The sequence below is a fragment of the Ipomoea nil genome, unplaced genomic scaffold (genome assembly GCF_001879475.1).
Source record: "Ipomoea nil cultivar Tokyo-kokei standard unplaced genomic scaffold, Asagao_1.1 scaffold3321, whole genome shotgun sequence".
In the NCBI taxonomy this organism is placed as follows: domain Eukaryota; kingdom Viridiplantae; phylum Streptophyta; class Magnoliopsida; order Solanales; family Convolvulaceae; genus Ipomoea; species Ipomoea nil.
In genome coordinates this window covers 4,062,570-4,081,110 of record NW_017619749.1, presented here as the reverse complement: position 1 = coordinate 4,081,110, position 18,541 = coordinate 4,062,570, and the positions used below count along the sequence as shown (strand labels likewise).

Sequence of the window (18,541 nt, the reverse complement as noted above, 5' to 3'; positions counted from 1 at the left end):
GCATCATCACAAGACACAAAATATAAGCAAGAGTATGAGGTTCATAGAAGATTTTAGTGTATGAAATCACCAATTCTGCAGTTCACTACAACAAAACAGAAGACTGCTATACATAGCTTTTCTTACAGCTCCAAACAACTAGGCTAGCTACATGAAATTAAAATAACTTAATAACTATGATCCTACGTTTCCACATTTGATTCCTGTATTATATATATGATATTAAAAAATTATATCAACTATCAAGATTTGAGTCAAATGGTTCTGGGGGCTGGAAATTACCTTTTTCTTTCTTTTTGATGGACCTACCAAGCTTGATAAATTGCAGTCAATAATTGTGGAGCTTCAAGACTTGTGCTTTTGGGCTTCCAGCACCACAATTCAACAAATCACTAAAAGACTTCTGAAGTGCATAATTTATCTGTCCCAAACAAAATTCTCTCTTACATGAACTTGTCCTGAATCAACTTCTTCAACTCTTCCAGTTTTTGGATTGTTTTGGGGTTCATTAAATCTCTAGCTTGTCTAATGAGAGTACCTTCTCTGCTGAAGTGATATGCATCAGCTATAATCCCAATCCAGTTGTGCAGCTGCTCCGGAGTCCTGCAATGATCATTAATAATGTACTCAGTTTAGTGAGTACAATAGATAAATTCTTGAAACCCCATCCAAAAACCAAATCGAATTATGTAGCCATGCTCAGTACTCAGTAGTAAATTTAAGTCCATTTGAAAGAGAATTGTGGCAATTTCTCTAAAAGATCTAAATTTCATGGTAAAAGAGTAATCAGAAAAGAGATGAAGACATACGTATATAGCAAATCTACATCTTTTCCTTCAAGTTCACCTCCAGGTGTGAAAGCATCTTTCAAAGCATGCATGCATTCATCTGGATCTTCAATTGTAAGCAGGTACTTCAGTATTCTAATTTCTTTGGGCATAAGGCTCTGCATACTTCCTACTGCTTTCTTATATAGATGATACAAAACATCTTTTGCCTGGTACAATTAAAAGGAAAATAATTATCTATTTATATATGCATTTAAAAGGGGGTGAGGGCAGTGAGGATGATGTAGTGATATCAACAAGGGGTGACTATCTACAAAACACATTTATTTATTTTTAGTTATTCTGCATTTCTGCAACATGATTGATATTATCTTCACTGCCTCATTTTCTCCTATCTATCACATTCTTTCTTACTAGAGCATGCAACAATAGACCTATTACTAGCACCTTGATTTGAACTAAATCATTTTGGAAAAAGTGTCAAATTGACCCCCTAAGTCAAGTGGATAGTGCAATTGGATCTCCTAAGTGAAAAAAGCTTCATTCAAGTCCCCTAAACCGGTAAAATTGTTTAATTAAGTCCCATTTGACTTTTTTATCAGGTTAACTCGATACGGTGTTGACACGTGTCCTTTTTATTTTATTTTTTAAAACAAAATGTTTTTTTATTAAAAATTAAAAATATTATTTATTATAAATAAATAAATAAACTAAACAATTAAAAAAAAAAAGAGAGAGAGAACAGCCACCGGCTGTGCGGCGCGGACAGCCGGTGGCTGTTCTCTTTTTTTAATTTTTTTTTTTAATTTAGTTTATTTATTTATAATAATTAATTATTTCTAATTTTTAATAAATAAAAAACATTTTGTTTTAAAAAATAAAATAAAAAGGACACGTGTCAACACTACATCGATTTAACCTGATAAACAAGTCAAATTGGACTTAATTGAATAATTTTAACGGTTTAGGGGACTTGAATGGAGATTTTTTCACTTAGAGGACCCAATTGCACTATCCACTCGACTTAGGGGGGCAATTTGACACTTTTTCCAATCATTTTTAATATGATTCCTTCTAAATTCTAATATTCCAACAGCCATCATCTCGATCCCATTTCAGTTATGGCAATTTTATAGATAAGTTTTTTTCACTGCCCAGCACTAACATTAAAACCCAGTGCATCAATGACAAGTTTGGCCTAATGTTAAAAACCTGTCCAACACTCAGTGGCATGAAGCATATTGCTGTCATTAATAATGCCATTATCTACTGTCTTTCTTGATCTGGTGCATATTTGAAGTGTTCTATGTGTTTGTGTAAATGAAATGATGAAAATGTAAACAGGAAAGGCTAAACTTACCTCAGTCTGTGTCATGTCAGACTCCTTTGCTGCTGACCAAGCTTTTGTAATCAAGAGGGCCAATGCTGAGTCAAATTGATTCTTCTGGGCTAGGTCATCTATTTTCCTGCAAGCAGCATCCAAAGAAGGCGAATTGACTATATCTTGCAGTTTCAGCTCGGCTGCATTCAATGCCTCTATACTTTCAGTTGCAGTATCGTAGGCTTCTACAGCTTCCAAGCACTCATTACCAATCCTTGCCACCGCTTATAATTACAAAAAGGCAAAATGAAAACACATTTTCAGTAAAATCTTCAATATGAAGAACAAATTGTCAAAGGTAGTGACAATAACTAACAAGGCAAAACTAAAAACATTTTTCAGTAAAATCTTCATATGGAGGACTAAGCAGAAGTAGTAACAAAAACTAACAACCCTATGTTCATTAGTTTCCCAGATAGATCAACCAAGGTCACTTCAGCACAAACAACTAACAATTCCTAGTTATACTAAAGATAAACTTTGGTTAAACTATATAATACTTTAATTCTTGAGAAAAGCTAATTAGTTTGAAACCACCACCAGTTGTACGAGACAACTCTCAATGACATTACATACACAAGGGTGACCACACACAAAAATATAAGCAGAGCAAGGTGCATATTATCTCATTTGCTCCAAAACAAATTCAAAATAGATTATGGAATTTTGTGTGGTGTGTATACTATGAGTTTGGTCTATCTTCTATCAGATGCCATAAAGTATATGAATACACTATCAGCACATAATACCCCAAACACAAATATATTTGGAAGCTGGAAAATGTTTCTAACTTGAGAGTCCAATTAGATACATATGAGATTGAAGTGTATAAATGGCTTACCATTTTGTTCATCTGGATTGTCATAATAAGATTCCGCCACAGTGTTAACATGAAAGAAGAACTCTTTAGTAAAATCTTTACGACGTCGAGTAACAATCTCGTTGATTTCAGAAGGTGAACTCCTGATGACCTCAAGAAGTTCATTATGCCTTTGAACATCATCGTCAATCTGAAGAGAGAAACATATAGTTATTAACTTTTTTTTTTCAAGAGAGTGTGTGTGTGTGTATAAACCATAATATTAAGGGGTATACAGAAATAAAGATAAAAGACCAACATTGCAAGTGTGCCCATCTGTGAATCACATTAGCACATAATATTTGACTTATAAAATCAGAGGTTCACCACAAATCTATCTCTAAAGCTATTCATCAGAGAACACAAAAAATGCAAGTGGTAAATATGCCTCAAGACGCATTACCTCTTTCAGCTTCCTTCCAAGCCTGAGTAGTTTGTGTTTCAATCCAGGATCACTCTCCGTGTTTGCTCTTTCCTGACATCGCTTGTAAAAGTGTGGTCTGATATTGCTCCAATTCCTGCTAAAACCTATTAACCTTCTCCAATCAGCAGGAGTAGGCTTGTCAACCATGAAGACCCCAATTAACTTGTCACAAACTCGGACCATCTTATTCTCATCCACACTTTCAACAGTATCATTTTTGTCATCTTCCTCTTTCACATCAGCTTTGTGGTCAGTTCTAGGATTAGATTCTTCAGAACATAGCATGTGCTCTTTATCAGAATCACCTGGTATTGCAGAAGTATCAGCAACAAGAGCTTGAAGATGGGATGGTTGCAATCTCATTCTTGTCATTGACAAGAAAGAACCTAACACCAGAGAGACAAATTAATGTTAGCCAAAATGCCTTCAAAATTTCTCTCAACATTATTAAATTCAAGAAATTTGACAGGTAAACCAACAGTATTAAGTTCCAGTTCGATCAATAAGGCTTCAGTTAACTAAAATTCAAGGAGAGTAAAACCAGGAAAGCAGCACACGCCCCCCAAATTGATATCAGTCAATAGATAATAGTCCCAGCAATATGAAATATGCAGAAAAAATGTTACCTAGTAATCATTTAAGGCGAAGAAACTCAAGCTAACAAAACCGAGGACTTAATTTTTCTGAAGTGAGAATTAGCATCAATAATGAATAATAAGCATGAGCAGGCAGCTTACCTGGGGATTGAGAGGTGAGATAAGACGAACGCCACCGAAGCGGTGCACATGCTACGATGGAGAGCGGGGGAGCGAAGCTTCGAGAAGCAAAGCACGCAAGGGACCAGGTTAACTCCATTTCCACAGCCAACGAATCCTCGAGCTCTCAAGGTTTTCTGGTCTTAAATCTTTAGTTGGGATCTCGTTGGCATTTTAACTCTTCTTGTGGACTGTTTTGTCATTTTGAAGCACCTTTGGATGCATTTACTTTTTTACCCTCCTCCTATTAATATCCTCCCTCTATCTCATTTTACTATGATCAAATCAATTCTTTATTCGTTGTTTATTTTCTTTAATAATTTTAATTATTTTTAATTTAATTTTTCGTATTTAATATATTTTTAATTAATTTTTAAATATATAAATCTTAATCTTAATTATAATAAAACTATATGGTCTTGTAAAAATTAAATGCTGATATTAATGATTAAATGTTGGTATTAATAACATTTAATTTTCACAAGACCATATGGTGTGTGTGTGTGTGTGTATATATATATATATGAATTGCAACTATGTTGATATTAGGTTATGTATTTTTTAATAAATAATATTATTATAATATTGTCCAATATTCATCGCATGGGTAGCATACTAGGAGTAGACATAGGCTCTGTTTGGCAGAGCTTATTTAGGAGCTTATAACTTATTTTAAGCTACTAATAAGCTATAAGTTTTGTTTGGTAATGTTCCCAAAATAAGCTCCTAATTTAAAATAAGAGCTTATTTTGGAACGCTACCTAAGGTAGCGTTTCAAAATAAGCTTCTAGCTTCCTAAGTTTTTTTCCATCTTTATCCTTATTATTTTAAAGAAATGACATAATTTACCATTTTCAATTAAAACTTTTTTTCTCTTTTCATTTATCCGCAACTTTCACGGCAAATATTATTACTATTATTATTATTATTATTATTATTATTATTATTATTATTATTATTATTATTATATTTGCAACAATATTGCTACTTCATTATGAGATGCTAGATCATGATTATACTAATAGTTTTATTTTAAAATGTTAATTTTTTTAAAAGACAAAATGTTAAATTTTAATATGTAAACAAACTAATTTAAATTTTATGAAGATACCTTTTTTAGTTTTTTTACGTTTATCAGCTTATCAAAAAGCTAATTTTTTTACCAAACACTTTCAATCATAACAGCTAGCTTAACAGCTCTTCAGTTTTCAGCTCCGAACTTATAGCTTTTCAGCTTTCAGCTCATAGCTTATAGCTTTTCAGCTATGTTTGCCAAACAGAGCCATACTCAAGATCAAATATGTATACTACTAGCTGCGATTAATAATAGTAACTTTTTGTATCATACTATTTTCAATTATTAAATTAAATATTGTAAATACAATATTATAATTATTTTGTCATATACTTAATAAAAATGTAATTTTAAACAATTAAATTGTGGTTCATGTTTTCTTCTTCTGTACTTCAAATACCATTATTAAAAACATTTTTACCTATTTTAACATTACAAACAAATCTTTAATATTTAGTCCGTGCATCGCACGAGACAATACTAGTTTTATATATATAACTTCAGTCTAGCATTGTTAATCGAACTAGACAAACAAAATGATGTACATAACTCTAGAGATATGTAAGAATTTTTTTAATCTCATAAAATATTAAAGAACTCATAAAATTATAAAGAGAATTTTATAAACAAAATTCTAATCATGAATTGGCAAAGCTAACTTAACCATAGCTGTTGACTTTTTTAATTTAAATTTTTTAACCTTTCTTAATTTGAGTTTGAGTTGGTCACCTATGAACAACCTAGATTAATTCAGAATAATAATCTATGGATAAACTCTAGAAAGTCAGCTTCATTTGCCAACAAAATACAAGTGATTATGAAGAACATAAGCCAAACTACTAAAATAATCTGTAGAAAATTTCAAACCAACAATACAGAGTGCATGATAATTGAAATGGATCACAAAATCACAAGAGGGAGAAGTGTACATTCAGACATTACAGGCAAGGAGAGAAGCATAAAAGAAGTCTCCCATAAGAAAAAGAGCTCCCCTTCAGTAGTTTTATTGACTAATGTATGGATGTGCTGGTCTTGGTTGAAAAGCCTGCAATGACTTCTCAACCCCAGCAAAGATTAGCACGATGTTCAATCACCCTAATCTCGGAACACATCTATGTAGTCTTATTGTCATCGTATTTTATGGTGTCACTTTATCAGGATGTCTTCTCGAGTATGATGCACCAATTTGATTTATCATAGAATCTATCAACAATGACTGCATTATCCAAACCAGACACCAACCTGGAGAAAGTGAAAATGAAACACATATAAAATGTAAAACTTTGCTGCAAACTTAAGTTTTACTGAGACAAGAGAAGAAAGAGTGCATTACCTTTCTAGTTCACCTTCACTAAAAACATGGTAATATCTGTTATACACAACTGCACCCTTTTTATCATCTTTCTTTGCCAGGCCACTTGCGAGGGCACAAGCAGAAGCCCCGCTTACTTCAGCTCTATGATAAGGTAAATGCCAAGGAACAAAGTATTCCTGTTGCTCTATAGAAGCATTTTCAATTCCAGAATCCAAATGACCTCTATCATGAACTGCTGAATGTGAAATTTCAGCTGATTTATTCACTCCCGAGCCATTTTCCTCAGTCTCCGGGATGCTTGCTAGAGTCCGAGGAGAGGAAGGATTGCGAATCCGAGGACTGCTTGGTGCTACCCATTCCTCCAAATACTTCTCTGTAAGTGGTGTCCATTTGTTAACCAATGATCCATCTTCCTGTTCCCTAGCCCAAACTGTAATCAATACAAAGCCTCCCTTTTTAACTATGCGTACTAGTTCTTCTACAGCTTTTCTCCTCCTATTTTCTGTACTTAAGTGATGTAGGACAGCAATTGAAATTGCAGCATCGCCATAACCAGTTCGATAAGGCAGATTTACAGCATCTGCAACTAACACCTCGTGTCCCCTATCCGCACATATATTGATAAGTGGAGCACTAATATCACATCCAATAAATAAACAATTTGGATTCAACCCTAAATATTTGCCATTTCCACAGCCCGCATCCAAAATAAGTGAACCCACAGGCAATGAATTCAAGAAAGCAGAAACTTTCGGCCACTTGGCAAACCTAGTGGAACTGAAATGGGGAGCAATTGCATCATAAACTCGATGAACATACTTTTTTTCAATTTCCGGGGTCGATTGAACATTTGAGGAAGTATCTTTCTTATCCGAGCTCACAGAAACTGGTCGTAGCACACAAGACTCTCTGTCAGATTCAGAAGCATACAATCTAGAACCACCATCAATTCCAACTTCTCTCATTGTTCTAAAACAGCCTTGATTGCCAATGGTATTATTACCAACAATGATAGGCCGCCCAATGTCACAAAACCCTCCTCTCGAATACAATGCTATAGATCGTAAAGCACCTATAAGCATAACAACTATACAAGTATCTGTCAAGGGGGGAAAAATCAAAGTGGAACTCAGACCTTACTGAAAGTCGCTCTAAATTATATCAATCTGTGTATATATAGAAATACAAACATACAAGAAAAATTATAAATTTCTAGCAGAGGCTACTGGGCAATTAAAGTGTATCTAGCCAGAGTTTGGATTGCACAAGAATATTACACCCAAATCTCACCCCCAAAAAAAACCCAAATGGATATGATTATAACAACAACAATAATAATAATACACTAAAAATCTCAAGGATTTTCTCAGTAAACAATTTCAACCGGAACTAATTAAAGACTTGAGCTATTAAATAACGAAACAGGATACAAATTATAGAAATACAGACGCTTCAAAATCATCTCCAGCAATTCAGAGACGACAAAAACAAAGCAAAGCAAAGCAAAAAATTATGATATACAAATATGGGTATGGGTAAGAGATTTTATACCTCCATATAGAGACAGTCTCAGGCTTTCAGCGGTCCTTCACTACGATTTTGAGGCAAGTGGGGTCATCATCCACTACTAAACCTGTTTCTGGGAGTTACTCCGTAGATCAGTGAGAGACATTATAGGGACCTAGGGTTTTACGGTTCTTCTTGTTTTCTTTTTAATACTCAGTATATTCTTTTGAGTACTACTTCGTGTATTCTCACATTTGATTCTCTCACTTTTACTCCAAACAAAAATTGATTATTTTTATCATAAAGTCCCAAAGAATGTGTTTTACATTAAAAATTTGTGATAGAGAATAAAAAATGAGATGTAAGTAATATTTATAATTTTTTTTTAAGTTTGAATCACAAATTTATGGTCTTGCCCAGAAAATTTACAGACTCTCGAATGTTTGTGACCTACGAGAGAGTAAAGGTTATGAACTTATTTTGAATTAGTTGATAAGTTAGATTATGTCTAATATAAAGTAATTCTTTTTTATTATGTGTTTTCTAACAACTATACTTTTGACCTTCTCGGTAAGTCTAGTTTATAGTTTGACGACTAAGATCATAAGACCAACTTCAACTAGAGTATACCTTTAAATAGAAGTTGACTTTTTGCTAAAAATTAAAAGCTTATAAAAATTATTATAAAAGAAATAGAAAAATTATTGAAAAACATATAGGAAAGATGTGCTTTTTTTTTTTTAAGTTTCAAGTAACAATTAGACATAATATTTTTATTAAAAGATAATCGATCATTTATCTATAATAATGAATCATAATTTATGTAGTAGGATTAATTTGTGACCTTTACAAATTTCACTATAGTTATGAGATATTGAGATACTTTAATCATTCGAAAGCTTTTTACATTTGATTTGCGTAGGATGTACATTCACATTTGGAAAATGCAAGATCTAAATTCATATTAGTGATGAGGATATCAAAGTTCTTTCCACAAGGACTATGTAAATAAACCACTCCATAAGTACAATATAGGTTTTCATTTGGAGTACCAAAATGGCAAATGAAGTTCCAAGGCAATAAGGGCTAGTGGTTCAATCCCCAATCAAAGGGCTGATATATGACATTCAACTGGGTGGTGGAAAGCAACTCTAACAAAGATTGGGATTCTGCAGGTTCCAAGTAGTTTGCAGCATGTTTCAGGACCTCAAGTTCATTCTTCCCAAAATCTACACTGTACCTGAGGATTTGATAAACCAGACAACAAATTTCAGCAAGGTATTTATGATGCAGAAAATACACTTTACTCACCTTTCTATGCTAAAGCAGTTTAAGTGTGAAAGATAAATTAGTAGAAATTGAATTCAAATTCCAAGTAATCCATCAAGCTGACTGAGGAAGATCAGTTATGTGAGGAATCATGAAAGATAGTTTGCATTCTTGTGCAATAGTCCGCAACCCACACAAGAGAGGTAAACCCACTTAGAAAAGAATCATGAAGATAGTATGTGCAAAGAGCTCGACTGAAAGAATGCTGGCAAAAATTAAACTCATAACATTCAGGTACGAGAAATCAAGAATCATGTTTTACCCACTTAACCATTCCTTCTAGGATGATAGTATGCAACTCTTAATTTCACAATACAGAATAATAAAAGCTCAAAGCAACTTGTTCGGAATAATGGAGTATAGATAGCACTTCTCATGCTTGTATTCATAAAGTTTTGCGTGGGCCAATGATCAAGTTTTTCTCTTGGACATGAAAAAGGAAAGAGATTTAGAACTTCACCCACAACTTACCATTTCAAAATCTTGCTAACATATGCAACCTTTGCAAGCACATCAACAATTAATCCACTTCTTAGGAAATTATGGGCAGCATCCATCAATTCTTTGTCTATATTTCCTGGTGAATAGCATTGGAGAGCAGGCCCAGATCGTGTACCCCCAACAAGAGCAAAATGAATTAGAGGCTCAGGATAAGGAAGAGCAATCTGAAGAATCAAGTGAGAAGTAAGGTCAGTCAAACAGAATAGTGAGTAGAGGCTACAGGGTTTCAACATTGAATCAAGCTAAATCCATGTTCCAGAAAATGACACTACAAAGTTAAAAGATCAAAATGGCCTAGAGAACAATCAATTTTTCATTATTTTCAGATGTTTACTAGATTACCCATAAGAATAAAAATAGTACTCCATTTAATATTGAAGTAATATTGCAGTTTGTCATAAAGAATTAAAGACAGCATATATAGACACTCTTTTGAGGATATCAATGGATCACATAGTATTTTTCTACAATTACAGCTGAGTTAAATTTAAAATCAGTGATCTTTTTTATTTAAAAATTTCCAGTTACTAAAAGGTGAATCCAAGGCACAATGCTCCAGCATCTAAATGGCATCAATCATTTAGATGCTTAACCCTTTCTTTGCCTTTTGTCAATGTTACAAGGGTTTAAACCCTAGACCTAACAGTGAGCATATATGTAAGAACTTTGCTAGTGCACAATACTTAACCTTAAAATTTAGTGAGATGATGATGCCTATGAAGCATACTGCAATAATACTGTAGCATACTAGGCAACAATCGACAGACCTGGTTCTTAAATTTTATCCAATACATTCATGAAAAAAGAGGTGACTTATAAGTTTACACAACTACAATATCAGCACACAAGTCACAAGAATTCATAGAACTAGGCAGGCATAAGGAATAAAAAATATGTTTCATATGTAAATACCAGATAAACAAGATTACAATTAGATCTTACATTATGCAATTATATTATATTGATTAAGTCTACATAGGATTGAGATTAAGAATCTGACCATAGAACGCGTATCTTTAGCCCCAAATGGCTTAACTAGATTGTAAGGCGGCCTCTGGTTGCCCCTCAAGACACCATTGTGAATTTCTGAAAGTGAATATGTACACCCACCAATTACATATTTGAAATCCACACTCAATCTCCTTCTCTGCAGTGCTCCAGAGGGATGCCCCATTACTAGTATTGCATGAATGGTCATCATATTGTAGAGATTAATAAAGAATGCAAGCTTTTCCTCTCTTGACATATTAGACAAATCTACTCTCTGAAGCTCCTCTACGATCCTCAAGTACCTGGAAAAGTTTCTTTCAGTAAATAAAGAAGCATTTGTACCAAGAATACATATACAGGCTACAAATATGTGCACGAATTTATTTCTTTGCCCAGGGATTGAGTGGGGTGCCCTTGACTTACTTCAATAATGTCTCAAAGGCAATGAAAGAATCTACCCATACACCATAAAACAATTACACACTTAGAACAATAAACAGACCTTGCAAATTCCTCACTCCCATGGATGGTTCTATAGTCAACATGCCTCCTATCTTCTGACGTGTAAGCTTCAAAAATTGCATAAGATAAGAATCTAAGTCTGGATGAAATTTCTACTATGGGTTTTGGCTTCACTTCAATTATGCCCCTAGGAATGTTCTGGCATTGAGATACCAAAGGATCATCATCAAGGAAACAGTACAGGTGGTTGCCATCTTCAAATAAATTCTCACTGTAGCATAAACAAACACCAAAAACAAAGCATAGCATACAATTAGGCAGAAGGTGGAAAGTGTAAGCACAAGTCTAAAGAGAAAACACACTTTTCAGAAACTTACTCAAGTACATGGTGGAAGAAAAGGTTGCTTGCCAGTTTCCGACCAAATTCAATAGCCTACTCCGATCACAATAACAATAGAGGAAAGGTTATCAAATCATACTGGAATGAGAAGAAAACTAAACTAATATTCATTCTTCCATTTCCTCCATACTATAGCTTTTCTTTGTGAAGCTGAACCATTCATACTAGTCATTGTTATTGAGATTTAATCACCTACCACAACAAGAGGCATAAAGTTTCACAGAGTATATTTTACACAGTACACTCCCTCCTCTTCAAACACAGGTATTTATTTTTTTTACCAAGATAATAATAACTTTACTTCCTCAAAGAGTATAACTTGTTAGCTTGAAAACGGAATTACCAAATGCACCTATGCAGCAGAGGATATTAGAATAGAAAATAGTGTTTCTGAGAAAATATCATTTTTTAAGTATGATGTAGGGACAAAAGTGACAACCATATTCAAGCATAGAAATTATGTCCATGATCACAACAAGGTAAAATGTAGCATTAGCAGACGAAAACATTAAAACGGATATATTTTAAATACCTCAAACAAGTTGGAGATAATTATTCCAAAAGAAGAAAATCGGAGATGGGATTAAATTTTAATAGATTATGCAAGTCTAACAGCCATGTGCTCACTCATTGACCAATAGGTCATAGATTCAGACCGTGGAAAGCAGCACACTGAGAATAAAGTTAAAGTTACATATATCTTATTTTCCCAAACCCTTTATGACGCAGTTGCTCGGTGTCATGAGGTGGCTCTATTGCAGAGTGTCCACAAAAATAGTCTGAATAGAAGAGGACAAGCAAATTGCACAAGGGTAACTGTTATAGGAATTTTATTAAAGCCAACCAGATAGCATCAGCAATGCTCATTGAGTAAAACTTACATCTTACTGACAAACTAGAAAGATATCAATTCAATTGTAAACACCACTATACAGTTGTACAGCACTCTATTCTTTTATTGGTGAATTGCCCGAAAAACACAAATGAGGAAAAATTCAATACATTATTAGATCAGTAAATCATGTAGCAGACACCACAAGCTTTTGTTTCCAAACTAAGCTTTATAATATAGACTACCCAGTCTGTAATTCTCAAGCTAACTGGCAATAGCTCCTTCTAATTATGTAACCAAGGCACCAGAGAAAGGGATGTAAAGTAATTAAGAAACATGGATTTTACTTCAGAAATAACTACATACGTTTACCATTATATGGTATGAAGTAGGACTAACCTCTTCCCTTTCCAAGTATTGATCTTCTGACAGGAAATCTACTGCTTCTGATCCCAGAAAACACTTGGTGAATCTCCGCATTTTGTAAAAGCGGTCACTTACAGGAATAGAGTCTTTCATTTTTCTAACAATAAGTGCTAGCTCATCAATAGAACCACTACTGGACAAGTCATCTTCACCTGAAAGAGGGGGTAAAGGTGCTTTAGAGGATGGTGTCTCACTAACAACATATTCAATCTTCTCAGCAAGATTCCCAGACACATCTAAGCTTCTTATTTCACTCAATCCACCTATAAGCACTTCATTAAAGAACACTCTAGGAACATCAGAGGAGCCAGCAATCTTCTCCAGTTCCAGCTTTCTACTTGGGTACACATCAATATTGATTTCAATATATCGAAGTCTTTTATTGTATAGAAACTTTCTTAACTGCTTACAGTCGTTGCAATCAAACCTTGTGTACAACAAAATCTGTCCTTTCATCGCTACTGGTTGGAGTGCTTCTTCTATGGCCTTTTCTTTCTCTCCAACTTTGTCATCAGCATTGTCATCATCATTAAATATCCCAATTAATCTAAGGGCACTCCATCCAGATTGATCTCTATTTTTCTGAGAGACATCTTGATGCTCAGTTTCAATGGAAGTAGGTCTAACCTCCTTAGAACTGCTGCAATTCCTACTATTCTCATCTGCACCCAGAGCATCTTGTCCATCATTGCTTTTCCCAGAAAGGCGACGAAAAACACTAGCAACTGCAATTGCACTCTTCAGCTTTAAAAAATGCTTTACAGATCCTGCCTTTTCAGGCAAAGATCCCTGTTGCCCCAAGTCTTGACCAGGGGAATGAATTGATGAACTCCTATTGACTTCTGGTTTGGGAGCCTCTGCTCCATTAGGGACAGGCTCTACTATCTTATCCTTCTCATAAAGATTGCCTTCGAGGCTCTTGTTTGTTTCCCTGGGATTTCCAGAATCCTCATCCTCTCCAACAACCCTTCTTCCATTTAACTCATCTGTACCGAGTGCCTGCCCAGAAATCTTTTCACTCGTGTTCAATGGTTTATTCTCTTTTGGCAATTGAACTTCTTCTTCTCTATGAACACTGACCTCTCCTTCCATCTTTTCTGATGGTGAATGTGCCTTAGTCTCAGAGTTCCCTTCTTGCAACTCAGAAATAACATTCTTCCCAACAGATTGAAAATTTGAATTTTTTTCTCCTAAAGAGTTCTCTCCTTCCATCTTTTCTGATGGTGAATGTGCCTTATTCTCAGAGTTTCCTTCTTGCAACTCAGAAATAACATTCTTCCCAACAGATTGAAAATTTGAATTTTTTTCTCCTAAAGAGTTCTCTCCTTCCATCTTTTCTGATGGTGAATGTGCCTTAGTCTCAGAGTTCCCTTCTTGCAACTCAGAAATAACATTCTTCCCAACAGATTGAAAATTTGAATTTTTTTCTCCTAAAGAGTTCTCTCCTTCCATCTTTTCTGATGGTGAATGTGCCTTAGTCTCAGAGTTCCCTTCTTGCAACTCAGAAATAACATTCTTCCCAACAGATTGAAAATTTGAATTTTTTTCTCCTAAAGAGTTCTCTCCTTCCATCTTTTCTGATGGTGAATGTGCCTTAGTCTCAGAGTTCCCTTCTTGCAACTCAGAAATAACATTCTTCCCAACAGATTGAAAATTTGAATTTTTTTCTCCTAAAGAGTTCTCTCCTACTTGTCCACCATGGCCATCAACCAAAATCTTCTCCATTGGATAGCTTGGTGAAGAATTTCCAATTTCCTTGTCATCTAATGGGGCATTGAGTGCATTTCCATGTTGCACTTCAGTATTCATGCTACTAACCGAATTTATCTGATCAGAAACTTTATTTTCCTGGGTTTTAGTATCAACATCATGTTCATCTCCTTCCATTACAGTGGCTTGAACAAAGGCTGCACTTCTCTCAGGGGTATCTAACTTTTCCATGATCAGTATGTAAACTCCAAAGTAGCATAACTTTCAGATAAATACTATAATGGCAAAATAGTTAATGGTAACAAAATTTGGGACTTTAGAAGTAGTCTGCAATGATGATAAGAAAACGTAAGTTTAGCTTGAAGCAAAATGTCAACAACAAAAAAAATTGAGAAAAGGAAAGCATAAAAGATTTATCCCAAATTTAAAAGGTCATTCAATTCAATCAGGGAAAAAAAAAAAAAAAAAGGAAAGGTTTGAGGAGAGATTGTCCTCCATCCTGTCAGATATCTTTCTTGCCCAGCATGTGAAGAAAATGAGGTTCAAATTAGCACTCCATTTCTCAACAAGCACTATACACGGAAACATATCTCTCAACCCCACACCCACCCCAACACACTCATTTCCTTTCTTCTCATCTAAGTACAAATTTTCTTTTCTGTTTTCCCATTCCTCTTATCTTCTCTCCCATTTTGTTGACCCTCACTTTCTACCCATCCACACATAGCACAAAAGCTATTCTGTAGTGAAAAGCATTTTAAGTCTTTTAGCCAGAACTCTTACAGATGTTGATTTTTCTTTTTGGTAAGAGATTGTGTAGTACTGATCCAACACATGACAAAATCCAGTTTGAGAGTGGTTGTTTTAAACAACCAGGGACTTGATTCGAAATTTTAAACCGCAAGTGGCTCATGATAATTTTTTTTTTATTTCCATCAAGCGATATAGTTCCATGCAACTCTTCCACATTCTTTTAGTTTCATATCAGTGATTACACAGTAGTGAAAAAAGCAACCTGAAATGTAATGAAAAACTGACACATACATACAGAGATCCATAAAGCCTTTTTTTTTTTTCCAAATGCATATGGATAGGCTCATCATCATCATCATCATTTCACTAAATTCAATCACCACTAAAAAAAAAAAAAAAAAAAAAAAACACTTAAAGTAAATCATCAAATGATTGGAAAACAGAGTAAAACTAAAATCAATACCAATGAATCGTGCTTCAAAAAACTAATCTTAAAAAAGACGCAATATTATCCCACAGTGATAATGCTTCAGGCTGGCAATCTTCAAACAGTATAACGCCAATCCACACTTGGAATACACAAAAATTAAAGTATAATGACGAACAAATAATTGCACATTCAAATGCGGAAAGAAAAGACTTAATTTATCCTCAAAAAATGTTTGTTCACGTCATGCGTACAGGCGTTCGATATGAGAACGAAAGGAGAAAAAAAAAAACTTACGGATCTGAAATGGGACGGATTGAGAAGAGAATGAGGGATTGAAAGGAATCGGAAAAAGATTCGGCGGGGGGTTTACAAAATTTCAGTATTAAATGTAATGTGAAATTTAAGGAAGATTGAAGGGAAACCGTCGTTTTGGAGGAGGACGAGACCCGCGTGACTGGCGGGAACTCATTCTATCGTTCATCATGTTACTTTTTTGCTTCCTTTTTATCTTAATTCTTTGTGAAACTTCCATTGTCATAATAATCACGTGAATTTCTCGTTCGCACGCATCTTGAGACAATATAACTACCTTTGATTTAACTTGGAGCCGAAATTTGTCCGTGCGTTTTAATTGGAATCTATCTTGTGATTGTAATAGGTAAAAATGTATAAATTTAGATGGTTCATAATTGACCGATTTAAATTAAGAAATTAATAAATATATAATTACTAAACATGGAAACAACTCCAACCAATTTGATTAGGCGATTAACTAGGTAACTATAATATTATAAATTTGACTTTCAAAATACGAGATTTATTGTGTGTGTACATTCGATTAGTGACCGTTGATTTTCATCATCATGATAGAGTTTAAATACAGATTTAATTTGGGATTATATAAGAGTTGTGTCTGACTATCGTTTGTTATTAGAGATTAACGAATGTTATTGTTACAACTAATTTTACATGCGTATTGAGCGATTGATTCAATGACTAACTTACTCGCCTTCGCAAGCAAATGAGAATGCACAATTGGTCGCCTCCTCCAAACGTGATCGGTGACCGTTCGGTACCCATTTGCCAGTAATTAATGCTATAAAGTGTTTGAAATGTTCCTAAAATCTAGATAACCTGTAAATTACAGGTTACCAGTCAGTTTTTGGGCTTAAATGCTTCAAAAAACATGTTTGTGTGTTTCATTGCAATATTTGAATGTTTAAGAGCATAATTGACTTTTTTAGTAAAATTTATGGGCATATTTGACTATTTTTTTCTCCAAAAACATATAGGCCATGTTTGGTAAATGGATTTTAGTTGTTAGCTGATTGTGTTAATTATAAGGTATAACTAGTTGATAACATTAGCTGATTGTAGAAAAATATTTGGTAAATTAGATGTTAGCTGATAGTTTTTTTGGTATAATTTCTTTTCTGAAAAAGATAATTGAAAAAATTGCTTGGAGTAATTTTTTGAATTTTAACATTTTTGAGTTGCAAAAAGTTAATTAACCAAACACTTGTATTGATATTTTAACTAAATCAAATAATTAATAGTGGTCAAATAAGCCAAAATTGGCCTATATGTCAATTTTTTACCAATGTAGTTATATATAACATTATCCAAACTTTCGTGCTATTATATCTTTTAGGGACGAACATACTTATCGAAAATTGATGAAATCGATTATTGATAGTTAAAATGATTAACAATTTCAATTATCGGTTATTATTTTCAAAAAATGGTTATTCAATGAATCGGTTATGGACAATCAATAAACACAGTTACCAAATAACCAATAATATATATGGGTTATTTAGAGTTTAGCTGAGTCAAATTCATTATTCAACCCAATAAAATATTTTAGATGAGTTATGGCATTCAATTTTCTGGTAACCAACGTTATTATTCGAAAATTAAACTTCGATTTTGATCAGTTATATATAAATATTATCGATCGATTAGGAAGATTAAAAATGGCTATTGGTATTGTTGGTTTATGATAATTTGGGGGTAGTGGTCGGCGGCCAATATTACTGATTTTGAGAATAAGATATAAATAATTGAGAGAAAAAAGAAAGAATTACGATATTTTTTTACGGAAAAACAAAAAGTGAAAACTGTGGGGTTCCGACGTTCCGTTGCCCCATCTGTGGGTAAAACAAAGAACTACTCCGTATTTTGTTGAGTTCTATTACACAGTGTTCAAAAATTCTACTCCTTCATTTATAATTTTTGAGGTGTCAAATCAAGATTGATTATTTTCATCATGTGAGTCCACAAAAAAAATGTTTACATCAAAAACATGTAAGATGGAGTATAAGTTGAGATTTAAAATGGGAGTAGATCAAGTATTTTCTTATTTTGTTTAAATAATACAAAAATCATTATTAAAAAAAGGGATAAGGTTCAAATTGACCACTGAACGTAACGTGAAAAATACAATTAGATCACTGAACGAAACAAAAGTGCAATTAAGTCATTGAACAATTCAAATGTATGCAATTTCACCAAATAGCATATTACCATCAATTTTAGCAGGTTACCAGTTTACGTGGCAGCTGAATTTACATTTTTAATAAATTTTAATAATAATTAAAAAAAA

At 33.8% G+C, this 18,541-nt stretch overlaps 3 protein-coding genes across 6 annotated transcripts; all 3 read right to left on the bottom strand.

Moving 5' to 3' along the window:
* On the bottom strand, positions 1 to 4,359 carry LOC109170660 (uncharacterized protein At4g37920, chloroplastic). Of its 2 annotated transcripts, XR_002052480.1 has the most exons (7): positions 4,190 to 4,359; positions 3,432 to 3,838; positions 3,011 to 3,179; positions 2,149 to 2,393; positions 810 to 997; positions 283 to 603; positions 1 to 203 (listed from the first exon to the last, which is right to left on the bottom strand). XR_002052480.1 is itself a non-coding variant. In XM_019319859.1 (6 exons), exons 1-6 carry the CDS (start codon positions 4,305 to 4,307, stop codon positions 444 to 446), a joined length of 1,287 nt encoding a protein of 428 aa, XP_019175404.1. In that variant the 5' UTR covers positions 4,308 to 4,359; the 3' UTR covers positions 1 to 443. The 2 variants fall into 2 exon arrangements, 1 of the variants encoding a protein (XP_019175404.1); XM_019319859.1 differs by having other exon boundaries at positions 1 to 603.
* A 1,716-nt stretch (positions 4,360 to 6,075) lies between these two features.
* On the bottom strand, positions 6,076 to 8,302 carry LOC109170629 (alkylated DNA repair protein alkB homolog 8). 3 transcript variants are annotated; one of them, XM_019319824.1, is made up of 3 exons: positions 8,149 to 8,302; positions 6,616 to 7,696; positions 6,076 to 6,524 (listed from the first exon to the last, which is right to left on the bottom strand). In XM_019319824.1, the coding sequence occupies exons 2-3, from the start codon at positions 7,677 to 7,679 to the stop codon at positions 6,437 to 6,439; spliced, it is 1,152 nt and encodes a 383-aa protein (XP_019175369.1). In that variant the 5' UTR covers positions 7,680 to 7,696; positions 8,149 to 8,302; the 3' UTR covers positions 6,076 to 6,436. The 3 variants fall into 3 exon arrangements, with proteins under 3 accessions (XP_019175369.1, XP_019175370.1, XP_019175371.1); XM_019319825.1 differs by having other exon boundaries at positions 6,616 to 7,684; XM_019319826.1 differs by lacking the exon at positions 8,149 to 8,302 and adding an exon at positions 7,755 to 8,114 and having other exon boundaries at positions 6,616 to 7,715.
* A 662-nt stretch (positions 8,303 to 8,964) lies between these two features.
* Positions 8,965 to 14,271, bottom strand: LOC109169735. Its single transcript, XM_019318624.1, has 6 exons — positions 13,017 to 14,271; positions 11,763 to 11,818; positions 11,426 to 11,656; positions 10,934 to 11,225; positions 9,904 to 10,097; positions 8,965 to 9,343 (listed from the first exon to the last, which is right to left on the bottom strand). Exons 1-6 carry the CDS (start codon positions 14,253 to 14,255, stop codon positions 9,190 to 9,192), a joined length of 2,166 nt encoding a protein of 721 aa, XP_019174169.1. The 5' UTR covers positions 14,256 to 14,271; the 3' UTR covers positions 8,965 to 9,189.
* Positions 14,272 to 18,541: the final 4,270 nt, after the last annotated feature.

Bases quoted from the DNA above. Each gene is read 5' to 3' on its own strand.
- LOC109169735 (XM_019318624.1), bottom strand. From the start codon at position 14,255: ATGGAAGGAGAGAACTCTTTAGGAGAAAAAAATTCAAATTTTCAATCT. The intron at 11,226-11,425 runs GTCTGTTTATTG...AAACTTTTCCAG, and splicing joins GGGAGTGAGGAATTTGCAAG to GTACTTGAGGATCGTAGAGG. The intron at 9,344-9,903 runs GTAAGTTGTGGG...TCAAATCCTCAG, and splicing joins GTTAGCAAGATTTTGAAATG to GTACAGTGTAGATTTTGGGA.
- LOC109170629 (XM_019319824.1), bottom strand. From the start codon at position 7,679: ATGCTTATAGGTGCTTTACGATCTATAGCATTGTATTCGAGAGGAGGG. The intron at 6,525-6,615 runs GTAATGCACTCT...CACTTTCTCCAG, and splicing joins AGTGAAGGTGAACTAGAAAG to GTTGGTGTCTGGTTTGGATA.
- LOC109170660 (XM_019319859.1), bottom strand. From the start codon at position 4,307: ATGGAGTTAACCTGGTCCCTTGCGTGCTTTGCTTCTCGAAGCTTCGCT. The intron at 3,839-4,189 runs GTAAGCTGCCTG...CTCTGGTGTTAG, and splicing joins TCTCACCTCTCAATCCCCAG to GTTCTTTCTTGTCAATGACA. The intron at 2,394-3,010 runs GTAAGCCATTTA...TGTAATTATAAG, and splicing joins CAATCCAGATGAACAAAATG to CGGTGGCAAGGATTGGTAAT.